The sequence below is a fragment of the Pygoscelis adeliae genome, unplaced genomic scaffold (genome assembly GCF_000699105.1).
Source record: "Pygoscelis adeliae isolate BGI_AS28 unplaced genomic scaffold, ASM69910v1 Scaffold13, whole genome shotgun sequence".
Classification (NCBI taxonomy): domain Eukaryota; kingdom Metazoa; phylum Chordata; class Aves; order Sphenisciformes; family Spheniscidae; genus Pygoscelis; species Pygoscelis adeliae.
The window spans coordinates 1,299,648-1,315,565 of NW_008824499.1; the positions used below are offsets into that span (position 1 = coordinate 1,299,648).

A 15,918-nucleotide genomic window follows, 5' to 3' on the forward strand; every position below is an offset into this window, starting at 1 on the left:
CTCCTAACTGTTGAAGAAGGAACGTTTGCCATCTTACTTAGAATAAAAACCTTCTAAAATTCCCTCAAAGGAGACACCTCAGAACGACTAAGACGATTGCTCATCAGGGCTCATCTGCAACCACACGTAGAGCAGAGGGTACCGACTGAAATAACGAAAATGCCCCACGTTTGTCTTAAGATAAAAAAATTTATTTTACAGTCTTATAAAGCAGCTTTACATTAAGCACAAACGTTGATCCATTTACTTCGTATATAAACATAGTAGAACCTTTCCCTCTGCAAAAAGTCATGTCTCGCCGTATATAAAACTAACGTGTGCACATTGTGCTTAAACTGCAAAGTCTGTACAGCTTTACAAAGGACTACCCTTTACAAGAGCATCCTGTAAACAATTTATTGCATATTTAACACATGGTGTATATCCCACATGTAAAAAAAAAAGTAGAAAAAATAAAGTACAATTACAAGGTGAATGAAAATAGCAGCTTTCAGTGAATGTCTTGCACAATGGCTGAGAAAAACAGCACTGCCACACTTGTACGGTTGTGCTTGTGTGTCACTGGTTTGTATATACCCATGCGCGCTATGGTTCCGATGAAGTCTATGTACAGGAAGCCTCATGGAAAGATTAAAAAGATCTTAGCGACAAAGACCTTTGTCAGTTTGAAGACTGAAAACAAACATACAAAACCCAACTTAAGTGAATTTGGTGAAGTTATGGGCACCAGTGTCCAACAATCCTCCTCCACTGCACAATTAAAAACAATAACAGGAGAAACCCCCACACTAACTCTCTTCGGTTCTACAACCTCTGATGGTGGTCGGTTTAATTTACACGTGTGCTAAGGCCAACAAAAACGCGATGGAGATGTTAAGGATAAGGTGGTCTGACAGGACCGACGGCGTTGGCATGGCCAACCTATGCTTCTGAGCTCACCTATCCAACAGCTGCCGGGCTGACTCTCACGAAGCACTGAAAGATCAGTGACACTGCAATTTTTCAACTGGCATTAATTAAAAAAAAAAAAAGAGGAAATTGTGGCCTCCATAAGGCACCAATGCCATCTCTTGAGCAGTACCCAAAGAGAGTCTCCCTAGATTCTCCAAATCCAAAATGGGCAAAAGATGGAAGAAACAAACAGGAGAAAAATGTTTCTGTGTTTGCAGTTAAGGACCAGTTGTTCGTAAAGGAAGCACATTTTTCTGGGTTTTGCGTGTCTGTGTGTGTGTGTGCGCGCGTGTGTGTGTATACACATGTACGTAAAAAAAAAAATTCACCTCTGCTACCTTTGGTATTGAAATTTCTCCTGTGACATCCACTTCTCATATTAATTGATATGATCGTAGCATGCGTTTGCAAAGATCAAGTAATTACGAAGTTGTTTCAAATATCTGCAAGAAATACAAAAAGCATCAAAAAGTAAAGAAAAAAAAAAATCAAGATGCATATTGTCCTTGTGCCCAGCCTTTTTGTGATTTGAATGAACTCTGTCCTCAGTATGATCATCTTAAGCTTAGCACCCACCTACATGTACAACATGTAGGAGGATCAATGGAAAAACCCCAAAGCTAATACACGTCCTTCCCACGCCGGCACACGTCGGGGGCTTTCGAGTCTGGGACCCCCACAGCAAACAGCAGCAAGCCTCAACAGAGCTGATAACCCGGTATTTGCTGCGCTACCAAACTAAACACCCCTGACCTAGTGATGCAGTCGGTCGGTTTTACTCCTCTGGACCAAGCAGGAAGCCACACGCCGAGAAGGCAGGCTAACGGTGGGTGTAAAGGATTGATAAATAGGAAAAAGAAACTGCCTGGTTTCTTCAGCATTACGGCAGTACAGTGAAAGCGTTTGGGTTCGGACGCGTGTGTTCGGTTATTGCACGAGTACCTCGCTCGCTTGGCAGAGCCACGAAGACAAAGCACACCCAAGAAGCCAGTGCTGGAGATGTAACGGCCCCGTACACGATGAGTAAGACAGGCAGAGGTGAAACTTGGTATTAAAGCACAGGTGGAGCTGGAAAGCCCTCTGGGGTAATTTTAATTTTTAACATGCTTGATATACTCAAGCATGTTAAAAATTAAAATCACCACAGGAAAACCTTAATTAATTCCAACTGAATTTCCTGTGCGCTACTCAAAATGAGCTCCACGTCACACTCAGGAATTCAAGTCTCCCAAAGAATGAAGTTGCCAAAGCTTAGAGAAACCTCTCAGATGTAATTAAAAAATACAGTACAAAACATCGGGCTCCACGACGAGAGATTTCAGCTACCAGGGAGGAGATGACACCAGCAAACCTGACGGGCGATGGTAAATTTGGCTTTAGAAAAGGGGGGTGGCACGGTTGCAGGCTTTGTGAGGTCCGCGAGCCCCACCGCGTTGTGCTTACGTGACGTGACTTTGAAGCCTGCACGCTGTCTCCGTGTTTTCCATCCACATGTCTGTAAAGAAACCATACAGCTAAAGGATCTCCATACGGAGAATTGAACCCCCCCCCAAAACATTGTGTATTTTTCATCCCAAGAAAAGAACCCATATTAAAAAATAAACCTTTAAAAAGATACACTGTCCACTACCCAGGCTACAAGTAAATACACATTTACGGCATTACACCACATGATCTGTTATGCTGTTCCAACATATACACATATAACTCCATTTTAAAAGAGGCCACAGACTAACTTTTCAGGCAAGTGCTGGACTTGAGAGACCTGTATGGCTTCTGCAAATGTTTTCCTACAAAAAGGAAAAAAAACCAAAAACGTCCCCAAACTCAGGAGCACAAAGGGGTTTTGCTTTGTGCAGTTAGTTTCGCTGTGGAGCACTAAGGACAGGTGAAGTTCCCGAATCCTACCCATCAGACCCAAATATTTTCACACTGGAATGCAATGATTTCAGGAGATCAGTTTTAAGGATCACTTCTTTGAAACGGTCTGTAAAAAATTTAGGATGCAACCTTTGAAACTGTACCTCTGCGAGGCAGCAGGACTGAGGGGTTTGGTTGTAAGCTCTAGTTGTGCTTTGCCCGGCCGCCTCGCAGATAGCTCTTCCACCTCTTGACGAACTCTTTGAAGATGGGGGACTCGTCTATCGTGCTGAGGAGCTGGAGCTGGTTGATGTGGGTGGTGTGATAGTCCCATCGGGCCAGGTTGGGAGCGGTGCCGAGCATGAAGTGCCGAAGGTCGTAGATGGTCCCTGAGCCGGTGTCGTAAAGGGGAAGCATGGCCTTCAGGGACTCCATGCCCCGCTCGTAGAGGACCCGCGCCTCCTTCCCCAGCTTCTCCCCAGCCGTTTCTTTTAAGTCATACAGCCCGATTAAGGAGTACATGAAGCCGTTGAGCACGAAGGAGCTGGGTGAGGTCGGGTACTCCTCGTACCAGTCGTGCCGGTTCATGAAGACGGCTTTCACCCCGCGCTGCTCCGACGGCAGCTTGTACGGCGCCGTTGCCCGCAGAGCCGAGCTGAGGAACACGTGGTCCTTCGTCAGCAGGTACGCCCGCACCAGCGTTGAGATGGCCTGTCCTTGCGCCATGGCCGAGTACCAGCCTGGGTCCAAGGACTTAAATCCCTCCCCCAGCTTCCTCATCACCATGATGGGCCAGCCGCCCCTCTCGTCCTGGTCCCTCACCAGCCAGCTGCTGGCAGCAAAAAAAGCCGCCATGTGAGCGGTGGCCGAGATGGTGACATTATCGAGGAAGCCTCTACCCTTCGCTATCAGCCTCACCACTCTCTTGGGCATGATTTTGGTCTGCTTCACGGCTTTCGTGTTCGAGAGGCCAACGCCCTTCCGCAGGTCGGTGACCAGGTCCCTGGTGAGGGTGCTCCAGCTAGTCCTGGGACCGATGCCGTAGTAGATGTCTCGGTCCTTAAAAGCAATGAGCTGGGTGTTGGAGACGTAGTGCACGGTGAAGAGCTGGTTCTTCTCCGTCGTCTCAAGAACCACAGAAACGCTCCCGTTTGTTACAAATTTGAGATCAAAAGAAATAATAAAATCTCGGGTGTTCCCAAGCTGCAGAGATACCCCCTCGGTATTTTCTGCAAAACAAACAAAAAAAGCCGTGTTCAGTGGTAAAGCACTCATTCCTCCAAAACGTTTAAGCTATGAAGCACAGCTTCCAGAGGTAAGCCCTCTTACCGGGCAGGATCCAAAAGCTTTTAGGGCAGCCCATCAATAATTCAATCATTCTTTCTGTGTACTATCATATATTATTTAATTAAGGATAAATCAGTGAGCGAAGGCCGACTCCCGCAGCACCGGAGAGAACTCATTTGCATCTTACATTAACACGCTGCAGCACTTTGCTGCGGAGCAGAAGAGCCAGGGGGCTGGATCGATGGCTTTATCATACGCTTCTGGTACCTGATTGATGGTGGAGCGTGACGGACACCAGCAGGATCTGGGGTAAGGGAAAGGGCCACCAACGGGGGGGTCTCGCTGCTGCTGCAGCTGCCTGCTGGCAGGATGCAGGACAGGCAGAGCCGGACTTTTCCTACAGGATGGGGCACAGCAGCCAAGCTGCAAGAACGTAGATGCTGCGTGATTTTCCTCTTCTGTAATTCAAAATGTAAACCAACAACCACCCTTTTGTCCCAAACTGAAAATTTCACTTGGCAGAAAAGACACCAAAAATGCAGCGCTGCTTGAGCGGTCGCATTTCTGCATAAAGCTCCACTTTCAGCAAAAAAAAGCGGGGAGTGCCGAGAAGCAGGTGTTGAGGATCCTCCCAGGACCGATATTTAAATCTGCGACTTTTTTCTTTCCCAACCTGACAGTTCCAAAAACCAGTGCGCTGATTAGTTTAAAGGGGGGGGAAAGAGAAAAGAATACAGAAAGACTAACGTGTTAAAGTATTTATTAACCTCTCCATTGGCAAAACGCAGTTTAATTAAAAAATATATTAAATAAAGCTCCTAGGCAATGCCACATAATTAAATCCAGTGTTCTCTCACAGGCTAGATTTTAAAATGTAAAATCAACTCCTCCCCAAAAAACCTATACTAGAAGATCAAAGGGCTAATTAGTTTGTAAGGCTGTGTGCAAATCCTGTCGCTTTGAAGGCACAGAGGGATGATAAACACTTAAAGACAGTCATCTTAAATTAACCGCTTTCTATAGAATAAAATTCTCCCGTGCGAGGCAATTGTTTCCTTTCTGCTACTTCTCAATGTGTGAAATGCCCTATAAATATTTCTACGTGCAACCAACGAGTTATGGTCCACTCTCCCTGCATAGCAGAGGCTTTTCCCCATCTCCCAAACTAATCTATGGCATTTTGCATCAAGACCGTTTCCGCGTCTTGCGCTGTACGGTGCTATTGTATGGGACCTATTATTTTGACTGAATGTCATGTTTTCCAATCTTTTAAAGTAAAAGCTTCACTCCTTTGAGTTCTGGAGATCAGCATCTGCTTTGGGAGAAGAAACCGAGCGCTTTGTTACACAACATTTTGCTGCTATGAAAAATCTAATTAAAAAAATCCCACTCGCAATTCCTGTCAAGTAAGTTTTATGGTTCCTTGTAAATGCTTGTGTGATAACAAAGTGAATTATAATAGAAGGAATGATAAATAAAATAGAAAACCCCCACTTTTTTCAAAAAAAAAAAAAAAAAGACTTTTAAGAGGTGCAGGAGAACTAAAGGCTGCCTGTTGTTTGCGCTGCCTTAAGAGCCTATCAATCCATTACTTAAGGCCATCTAAGACGAGTGGATTCATACCGCGGCCTTCGAGCCCCACAGATTACTCTGCCATCAATAAAGGATGAGGAGAGAATACATAACAGATCTTTTAGCCTTTCCTCTCCCTGTATTTATCTACTACAAAGACACAAGAGTGTTCGACAATTTTTTCCCTGGAGACCCAGGCCTAAGGTGCCAACTGAAAATTACTTCATTGTCTTTTTAAGTAATGGACTCATTAATTCTAATGGGTATTGATTGAGGAAAAATACATTACGTCCTTATTAATGAGCCTGTCCTAGCACAAAGGAAACTCTCGCATGAAGTAATGAATTTCCCTGCTAAGTACGAAACAGAACACGGTAAATTGAAGAGACGGCAACAAAATGCATCTTGCACGTCTGCAGGTGAAGGAGAGCGCCCGTGTGCAGCCCCAGATCTTCACCGGCCTCCCACAGTACTCTGCAAATACCTGTGGGCAGCTGCTCCCTCTTGCTGCCTTGTTTAAGGCAACTTGGGCTAGCCAGAACTAAGACCTCAGATTTTGCAAAAATAGTTGCATCCCAATGAAGAGAGAGATCCCGGGTCCAGCCGGAGAGCAGCACATGCTACGCTTGCTCCAGGCTGAAAATAGACCTTATCTATCATCTGTCAACATCTGCTTATCACACGTCAGCGCTATTTCCCAGGCTTCACAACTGGTTCCATTTTTTTCTTTGCTTCTATTTTGAGGCAGAAGCTGAAAGGCTCAGGAAACGTGACTGTAGCTTCTCAATGCCCTCCATGCATACATCCACCCATTTTTTCATTAAAATAGTGTTGAAAAAGCAGTGATGGAGAGAAAACCGAAGAAAAGAGAAACTCCAGAGGTGCAGAAATGAGATGACATTCTCAGGTGAGATCTTAAGGATGGGAAGTCAGGCAGGATAAATGAAAACACATTAATCCTAGCAAGTTAAAGCTCCCCTGATACCATCTGTGCAAGTTAACAGACATGGCTCAGCTGCCACGCGTTTAGGATAACCCACCTGGAGCGACAAACTGTTTGACGCTAGTGAACTTGGCTTTATCAGATACTGTGGACAGAGAACAGCCTTTCGGCACCGTCCAGTCCACAGACCTGCTGGTTTTGTCCTTCTCTTCGGCTGTTTCGTACACCTCGATGTGAGGTGGTTTCTCCGTCAGGTTTTTACTGTAGTGACTTAAGCCGTACTGTGCAATCTGGATGGGGTAGAAATAGCCTTGAGGTCCCCACTGCGTGGACAATGGCACACCTATGAGAGAGGAAGAAAATGAGTATTTTAGTGGCACGTTTTCAAAAAAACAGTGTTTGCAGCCATGCACGCTCCTCCTCCTCACTCCTTTACTTCTAGCAAATAATATTTCTAGGTTTCACCATTAGTTAGACTTGAGGAAAGTCCTGTTCAAGGAGTGAATTGCTCCCATTTACACTGAGATCTGTGACTAGCCTAAACTAAGCAGATTTGAGTGGCAGAGAAGTCCTTATCATGTTCTTCCATACATTCTCATTTAATTGTTTACTGAAGCATCATACTTGTTTTAAAATACATTTAAAATGCTCTAACAGATTTTCCCCCCCTACCCCAGAGACCACTAAATCTCCAAACGATGTTACATCTAACACAATCCCTTTAATGCCACATAAATCTTTGCAAATTTAGTGTATATGTTATTACCAGATTTTGGTAAGAGTTATTTGATGCTAAAAAGAGCAATTTACCCAGCATCTACAAATCTGCTCCAATTACCTTGGCTCGCCTCAGAGTATTACAAGCACAGTCTGAAGTGATGCCTGTGGAAACCAGCCAAGCTCTCCGTGCAATACCAGCAGAATACGCCCCAGTTCTTCTACCCAAAGCTGTCCCTTGTCTTCAGAGCTACTGCTCCAGCCCAGCCATCCCTGGGATTAACCCTCCACACACGACTCCCTGTCCCAAAAGCTGGCTGTCTTGCAGGAAAGCACACTTCATTTATGGTTAGGGTGAGCTTAGATTTAAAAGTCTGCCCCGACCAGAAGAACCCCCCCTGGAGCACCACCTCTTTAGAGGACTCAAAGCAGGAAGACCACAGAGAACATCTTCTGTAGCCTGATGGAGTGGATTTCACATGCAAAACCCGTTGTATGAGCTCAGACAATGTCACTTAGCCGTGCTTGATACAAAACTTCCACCCTCCGTTACGATCATTAGCAGAGATGCACCTGCAGAAAACCCTGCTGAGCTCCAGGCTCTCTCCTCTGCCTGCCCTTCGCCAGCTCCCAGGAGCTGCAGCCTCCAGTTTTGGGTGGAAAAACCCTCGTGCTGTAAACTGCCTATTGCATCACTGGCTGCGTGGGAAATGGAAACAAACTGTGTGGAGGAGACTTCTTTATACACATACCTCCATAAGCAAGCAAAGACACGATACTTAAGATACAGATAAAAACAGGATTCTTCTAAAGTCCTGAATTTTATTTGGAACAAATTCCCAACCTCTAAATATGAATCCCAGGTGGGAATATATCATTGTGACCCTCATGCAGGAAACCAAGGATATTTAGTACTGCAAACCTTTGCATGCACGTAAGAAAAGAAAAAAGAAGATGAAAATAAACAAGTTGGCATTTGCATGATCTTCCCCCTTGGCAATGTCAAGCTCAGAAACCAATTTCTTCTGAAATCTGGTACAATGAAAAGATTACTTAAACTAAATGTAAAAAGATACATTTTCATACATATTTTGGTGCTTTGTGTTACTAATAAATGTTACTGATGGAGATGTGATGGCTTACTGCTGCCTAAAGAGAAAAAAATCACAGGAAATATTTAAATACCATGTATTATCTCAACTCCTGGAAGCCAGCTCGCTTATTAATGCTAAACATTTTCAGTTAAGGGTGCATTCATTGAGACTGAAAGATGCAAAAAAAGAAATCTGCTATAAGAGCTTTACTTGAAATTTATACAAGATGACAAGATTAAATTCTCCAGGTCATAGGACATAACAACACATTAACCTTGCAGAAAGAGAGAAGGTGAAAATATAACACGAGGGTTTTTTTCATCATGCAGCAATACGAGAATCTCTGGGGCTGGAATGACGCAAGGCAAGAGCCTAAAACTGTCTGAGAACGTATTTTAATATTAAAACACCTTCCCTACAAACTACAACCATGTCTCTTCCCCGACCTGTTTGCTGGATGCCAATAACTCTATCGCCTTTACAAAATCCAGGCTCTGGCACCACATTTCAGAATGATAGGTCTTAAATCACATGCTGCAGAAAAGCAAGGTTTATAGATAAATAACCACATTGTCGAGCATTAAACTCACTGTCTCTCGAGGTTTAAGTAGAGAGCAGCTACGCACAGCACCTCGTGCGCGCATCTGGCAAGGCAAGAGGCTGCCGAATCTGACCTGGTTCTCAATTAGTTCTTACTGAATTTCAGCTTTTTGCGTGAAAAACATGACAAGAACTGCGGAGTCCAGTTGCAAGGGGCATCTCACACATCTTCCACATTTCATACAAAAACTGGTGGGGCTCCAAGTCCTAGGTCCAAGCCCACCCCCCAACAACAGAAGCAGCACCCGTGGCTCTCATTCATATTCACAAGCTGTATTTAATCAGCAATGACTGTAGCAATTAGAAAGGAGAGCCACCTCCTCAGCCTCTCACAGCAGACGTAAACCCTGAGCAGGGCAATGCTCACACGTCGTGGATGCGTAGCTACCAGGATCCATTTGCACCTTTGGGAGAGCCCCGAGTTTCAGAGCCCTGTTTCCCTTCCTTGGCAGATGTAATGAGGATGAGAGTTAAAAAAATAATAAAAATGTAAGAGTAACCTTAAAAAAACCCCACAACTGACATACCCTATGCATTTGTTTATGTGAATCCTTTACAGACAAATTAATTGCATGACATGCCAGCTTTCTGCAGTGACCGCATCATGGGAAGAGCTCATATCAACACAGCAGAGCATCACCGATCACCGAGATGCATGAAAATTGATGTATTTTATTAAGTAAAAGTTGGTGTTTAATTTATGAGGGGTCACAGTGTCACATTCCATAACAGTTTTATAAAGTCACTGATTTTTTAATATGAAACCTGACAAGAATTTTCTGCGATCAAATCTTTGCCGAGATGCGGGAAGGCCTTGCATCCTAATTACTGATGGCACGGTTTAGCAAAAGTGCAAGTTGGAAAGGATTTACCGTATATTAATTTTATCCAGAGATGCTTCGATGGCTGGAGAACTTTTTGACCCTTCAGCAGTCCTCCGAAACCTCCTCACCTTGCTGTGGCCAGCAGCACCTTTCGCAGGACAAGGCGAGGCGAGGCAGCGCGGTGATGCCGATTTACCCGGACCGTGCACAGGACGAGCTCTGGCAAGAGCTAATCCCACACTGCTGAGCAAAACCCTCCCCGCTTGCTCTGGAGCAGCCCAGTGGTGAAGGTTCGACTGCTGTATCTCCAGCACTGCCCCAGCAATGCAAGGAGACGGGATATCGTTAAACCTGAAGACAAAACCCCGAATATTAAGCTGCCCGTGAGCGGCCAGGCCGTTCCACAGGTGCTGGCAGTGCCGTTTGGCTCAGAGCGTGGGGCTGTATATCTGTGCCCGCAGGGAAGCGGGAGCCTCCTCAGACAGCAGGGCCAGGCTTTTTTTTTTTATTTTTAGATTTTAAAATAACTTGTGGCTCCCTGACAGATACGACAAGTGTCAACAACAATGCGAAAACCTGACAGTAGCACTGTAAGAGAAGCGTCCCAGCACCTCTGGAGTTTGCTGCAACGAGTAAAACCAGAGATCATAGAATAGTTTGGGTTGGAAGGGACCTTTAAATGTCCTCTAGTCCAACCCCCAGGATGCAGGACAGGAGCTGGGAAAACTTGGCACGAAGTGGAGAATGTGCACGATTTCTGAAAGTTTTTTTTATCAAGTCTATCACGACAAAATTAAGATCACTTTGCATCTCAAATGATGGCAGCAAATTTTAAGAAGCATTTCAACTATTAAAAAAAAAAATACTCGACACAAACCTTCAACACCACTTATGCACTTCACTCTGTCTCGAACCTCTACGTTGTAGCCCTCGAAGGACATGAAGACCCCGTCGGGGTGGTAAGGTGCTCGCTGTGTGTATACTTTGGAGTAGCTATGAGAGAATTCAAACCTGTCATAACCATCGTACTGAGCAATTTTCCCATAAACCTCAAAGTATTTCTCTACCCAGCTGAACGGCAGGAAGACCTCGTTGCCTTCCCTCCTCCCTTTAACGGTGTGCTCATCATTGATCAGACAGTCAATCTCCTCGTACTTCAGCCCCGGGGCTTTGTTGCCATTGAAGCCTCCCGCGACGGGGGGAGCCTTCTGCTGCTCCTGGGGCGATGCCTCCTCGCTCTGCTGCCGGGCCAAGTCGCTCTCGGAGGCGGCGGCGGCTCGGCGTTCGGGGCTGGCGAGGCTGCGGGGGAAGGGGCCGGCTCTGTCGGAGGAGCATCGGTTCCAGAGCAGGACCGTCACCAGGGTGAAGAGGGCACAGATGATGATCAGAGTCTTGTAGTTGACCCGAGCTGCCAAGCAACGCATATTCACACCATACCTGCAAAACAGAGAAGGGAGAGCTTTTCAAGTGGCGGTGCTTAAAGCCGGAGCTGTCGGTTCTGCTAATTCGGAGCCCCGGTAGAGCCTGTCCAGTGGGAGCATCGTCAGATGCACACCACGATGGTGTTCCGTGGGAAGGGGACAGGTGGGGGCACCTAGAGGAGAATTTGGGTTTTTCCAGCTCTCCATAAGCAACGAGATCAAATGTACCAAGTCATGATTCACCTCCTGCCTGCGACAACACGTTGTTTCACCAAATGCAAAGGACGCAAAGAAACAGCGGCGAACGCAGGGCAACTGCTTCTAAATGAAAAGCTTGATGTTAATGAGACGCTCAGCAACCACTGGGAATCAGCAAACAAACTCTCACCGGCCTTGGCGCACAGAAGGAAGAGAAGTCCTCAGCAGAATATAACCGCCACCTACCCAGCACCATGGAAGAGGGATTTCCAACAAAACAGCCCTACCGTCAAAACCTAAAGCCTAGAAATATCTGTAGTTCACACAGCTGAAATCACTGAGATAGCTACATAAAAACAGATGGCTATTTTTGCCTTTTTTTTTAGAAGCACAAACTATAAACATTTTCCGAGATGAAAACTCAGCATTCAAGGCTGGATCGATTCGTAACATTACCGCACCTCAAATGCACTTTTAAAACAATAACGTGTACGAAGAGGAGCAAGCGGGCTGGTAACGGAGGACTTTACAGCCAGAGCCCTGGCAGGGACGGTGCCAGTGGCCCTGAGCCAGGAGCCTCCTGAAGAAGTGAAGGAGGGACTGGGAAAGTACGGGACTGCCCCCGGGGACAGGACCTCCACGGATGCGCTCGGGGGCTCACGTGTCCCAGTCCCCCAGGAGGAGGCAGAAAGTATGTAAACCCTCTCTCGGGATTTTCTTTTATTTTTTTCCTGCAAGATAAACCTCCTGCTGCATGAAGCGTGCTCCAACACCACTGTTACAGCCCTGGAAAGGAGCAAGGCTGAGCAGCATGGAAATAAATCCAGAAGTTGAAGTGATCTAAGCACGTTTGCTCAGAAGACCCTACTTTTGCTGAGGAATGAAGTCCTTCAAACAAACGACATGCGCATTTTTCAAATGCGCAGGAATATTTAAGATACACTTCATAAAATCCTTATTAAACAGAAGTTTAATTTTGCCTCCCTAGTAAGCCGCAGTTATCAGAGCTGCCGAGTTAAGTTTTAAATGCTTTGCTTAAATGCAGCCCCATCTGACATCCCTGGGGGCCGCCCGGCGGCTGAGCGAGGGGGCTCGTGCAGCCCCAGACGCACCAGGATGGTCCAGCGGTGCTGGACCTGGCCAGTGGTGATTTCAACACGGTCCTCCAGAGACAGCTGTAGATATTGCAGCTGCTCTGCTGATATGCAGGAGTTAACCATACAGCAATTAAAAGGAGTTTCACCTCGAGTTCCACCCCCCCTTTTTAAATTGAAATAATCAATTATCTCTCACCAGTTTTATGCTTCCATACTGTAAGCACCATCTGGTCATTTAAAACTGGACTTTAAAAGGTAAGCGTCTTATTTTCTGAAAGCCCGGTTTACTACAAGCTTTTAGAGAACATAAATTTATATATAATTGTATTTTTATGGAAATGCTAGCATAAGAATAAATCCAATTTTCTGCATCAGCAGATAATTTTTAGTGATGATGCTTTCAGGACGACCTCAACAAATATGCTCTGCTCTTTTTACACAAAGGGATAATTCACTTTTAAATAGGGAATGACATTTCTGACACACTTCACCCCTACCTATAAAACTCAAAATTAATTAAGCCATCTGGATTACCAGGGGTTGGGGAGAGAGGGAAGGGGAAACACCATCACCGCACTTTTTACATCCCTATTACCCCATGCCCGTTACTCCACGGTTTTAAACAGAGTCCATAGCTGCAAAAAGGTCCTGGCTATGCCATTATAGACAGCTTTTATTTTATTTGGGTTCTGCTGCCTTGGACAGTAGAGAATTAGGAGCAGCACAAAGCATTTCCTATGCTCGCCTTGCGGCTCCAGGGAAGAGCAGGAGATGCTGCAGGTCAGGTCCGGCCGCATCTGCGGCTTCCCGGCAACGCTGCTGGAATACTTAGTTTTTATGAACTATAAATGAACTGAAGGGGACTCGGAAAGAAAAGTGGAGTATTTTCAGAGAACCATCACATTAAGTCACACCAGTCACCGAAAAAAATCTAGAAATATCAGTGCAGGAGAGAGGCTTATTACATGTTAAATGGATAGATGGATTTTTATTCAACTGCAGAAAAAAAAAATCAGAATTTCAACAGTAGAAAGAGGCAATTTAAACCCACAAAGGGACTGTGTTAAATTGGTTTATTTCCTTGCTGCTTTTATGAAAAGGATTTCATCATACCATGCGTAAAAGATTTAAGGAGTACAACACGGGTAAGTAGTTTTAAGGTCTGAATAATATATCCACAAGACCCACGTTTGTTTTCTCCTCATTTTGCAGGATGACATACCTAGCCTCTCTAAGGCTACGCACCGAATCATCTCCCACCTAAATTTGAAGGCACAGGCTGTTCATCATAAAAGTTGATCTTTATCCCTCAGCTACTGCTGGAGCTACAGGTTTTAAAGGGCAAATACTTCTCAGAAGTCTGGCTAAAATTCCTTTAACTCCTATGCTGAATTACTACTGCGAGCTACAGAAATGGCTGCAGCAGAGCGATGCACTGCTGTTATTTACAGCTGGGACCGACACCCGCACTGGCCTACAGCAACAATGCAAATAATCTAGAAATTAATACTTGTTTAGTTTTACACTGTTTACGCTTACATAGTTGCTGTACAAATCATTATATAAATTCTAATTAAAATGCAATGAAATAGCATTTCTTAGTGTGAACAACTAGTTTCAACTGCATCCCAAAACAGGGATGCAATTAGAGAAACTCATTTTGCCAATTCTAGCGAGGTGTCAAGGCTTCTGAAACACTGTTTTTAATATAAAGAACAACTGGATTAAATAAAAATAAAATCTTACTACCACTGCTTTATTAACGATGCCTGGAAAAAGGACAAACCTTGGTATTCCATGCTGTTAATTAGGAATCCACAGTCCCAGTTGTGTATCTGAGAATGACAGATTCAGTTCTGGTACTCAGTTCTTACATAAAACCAAGTTATTTGCATTCTAAAAATATATATGTCTTTCTCTCTTAGGAAGTCCCTTGTAAGACAGGTTTTCTTGATCTGCAAAACTGTGTTGAATGTATTAAAAGTAGGAATTTCTCTGAAGTCCAGACTATTGCCAGGTTTCTGTGTACTCGAGGGGAAAAGTGTGTGTGTGTGTGTGTGTGTACACACACATTTTTTTTCAGTGAGCAATGACTTGACCATTTCCTTTTGATCAACACCAGCATCAGCCTTTTGATCAACACCAGCATCAGCCCAAACAGTAGTTCTCCAGTTCATCACTTCACTCCCTTCCAGGTGTGGGAATTAACTGGAGAACTACCATGATGTTTAGCATTTCTTTGGTTTTCCAAGAACCATTAAAATATAGCTATTTCAATAAACTGTTCTAGCTTCTTTAAGATATCTCAGTGGGAGTTACACAGGAGTGTTAATCTGAAAATGTTAAATTACAGCAGATGCTATATCACATCCTCCTCTGTTAGAGATAAATTTTCCATTGCAGCAAATCATGAGATTGATACAACACTTCCAGGCACAGACGTGTCCACTGAATCCTTCTGACTTTTCTGTAGTGCTATTTATATTCACACTACCTGCAGCTACCGAAGATCTTAAGCTAAACCTAATTTTAACTGAACATCAGAGCCTTTTCTTGAACACATCTGACTACTGACATTTCATTAGCTTCTGTCCTTCAGCTTTCTTTTTTTATAAGTTTATATTATCAACATTAAATTATCCTTTGGCATTATAAAATACTGCATTTTATACAGTCTAACAATGATTGTACTGTCAAAAACCAGTAAGAGGACTTTTTCTTTTTGAAAATCCTGAGACAACAGAGCAAAATTTCAAGCACGGGAATGAAGATGCCTCTCCTCCACCATCACTGTGCTCTACATAAAATACCAAACATCCAGGAAACAGGACAGCCCTGGTATTAAGTCTGAACATCTCTGGAAGAAAAAAGGAAAAGCAAAAAAAAGAATAAAATCTAGAAACTAGGAGAACAGTAACTTCTCCAGTGAACCCTACAAAAAGGTGAAGCAAAGAAGCCGTGGTTCCTCGGAAAAGGAAGATCCCCGCTGCTTCTGGGTAACTTGTGAGGTTTTTATTGAAGGGCTTTTTCCTGAAAGATCAGCCATTCTCTATTTAAGCTGTTTTAGCAGGTCTCTGCTTGCATGTTGTCCTCCCAGCCCCAAAAAGCAGTGCTGCTCTTGGATCCTCATCATTCGTAGCTTACTTTAGTGTGAGCGGGAATAGGTTTGATCCCCTGCGCTCCTTCACAAGCGCAGCGGAGATGGATGCATTTAAGACAAATTCATTTTCATATTGTATTTTCAAAACAGAGATAAAATAATTAACTTACAATTCCCGTTATGTAGTTTGCCTCTTCATGGCCCTTACACAAAAGCAAAATGCAATTTCTTTTCCTGCTGCAAGCTCATAAAAC

The 15,918-nt window shown here is 44.4% G+C and overlaps 1 protein-coding gene across 1 annotated transcript; it reads right to left on the reverse strand.

Moving 5' to 3' along the window:
- Positions 1-1,660: 1,660 nt before the first annotated feature.
- On the reverse strand, positions 1,661-11,272 carry GLCE (glucuronic acid epimerase). Its single transcript, XM_009321441.1, has 3 exons — positions 10,726-11,272; positions 6,711-6,956; positions 1,661-4,040 (listed from the first exon to the last, which is right to left on the reverse strand). The coding sequence occupies exons 1-3, from the start codon at positions 11,270-11,272 to the stop codon at positions 3,016-3,018; spliced, it is 1,818 nt and encodes a 605-aa protein (XP_009319716.1). The 3' UTR covers positions 1,661-3,015.
- Positions 11,273-15,918: the final 4,646 nt, after the last annotated feature.

Coding starts and splice junctions, on each gene's coding strand:
- GLCE (XM_009321441.1), bottom strand. CDS start 11,272: ATGCGTTGCTTGGCAGCTCGGGTCAACTACAAGACTCTGATCATCATC. Junction 6,957..10,725: donor GTGCATAAGTGGTGTTGAAG/GTTTGTGTCGAG, acceptor CCTCTCTCATAG/GTGTGCCATTGTCCACGCAG. Junction 4,041..6,710: donor CAAACAGTTTGTCGCTCCAG/GTGGGTTATCCT, acceptor TTTGTTTTGCAG/AAAATACCGAGGGGGTATCT.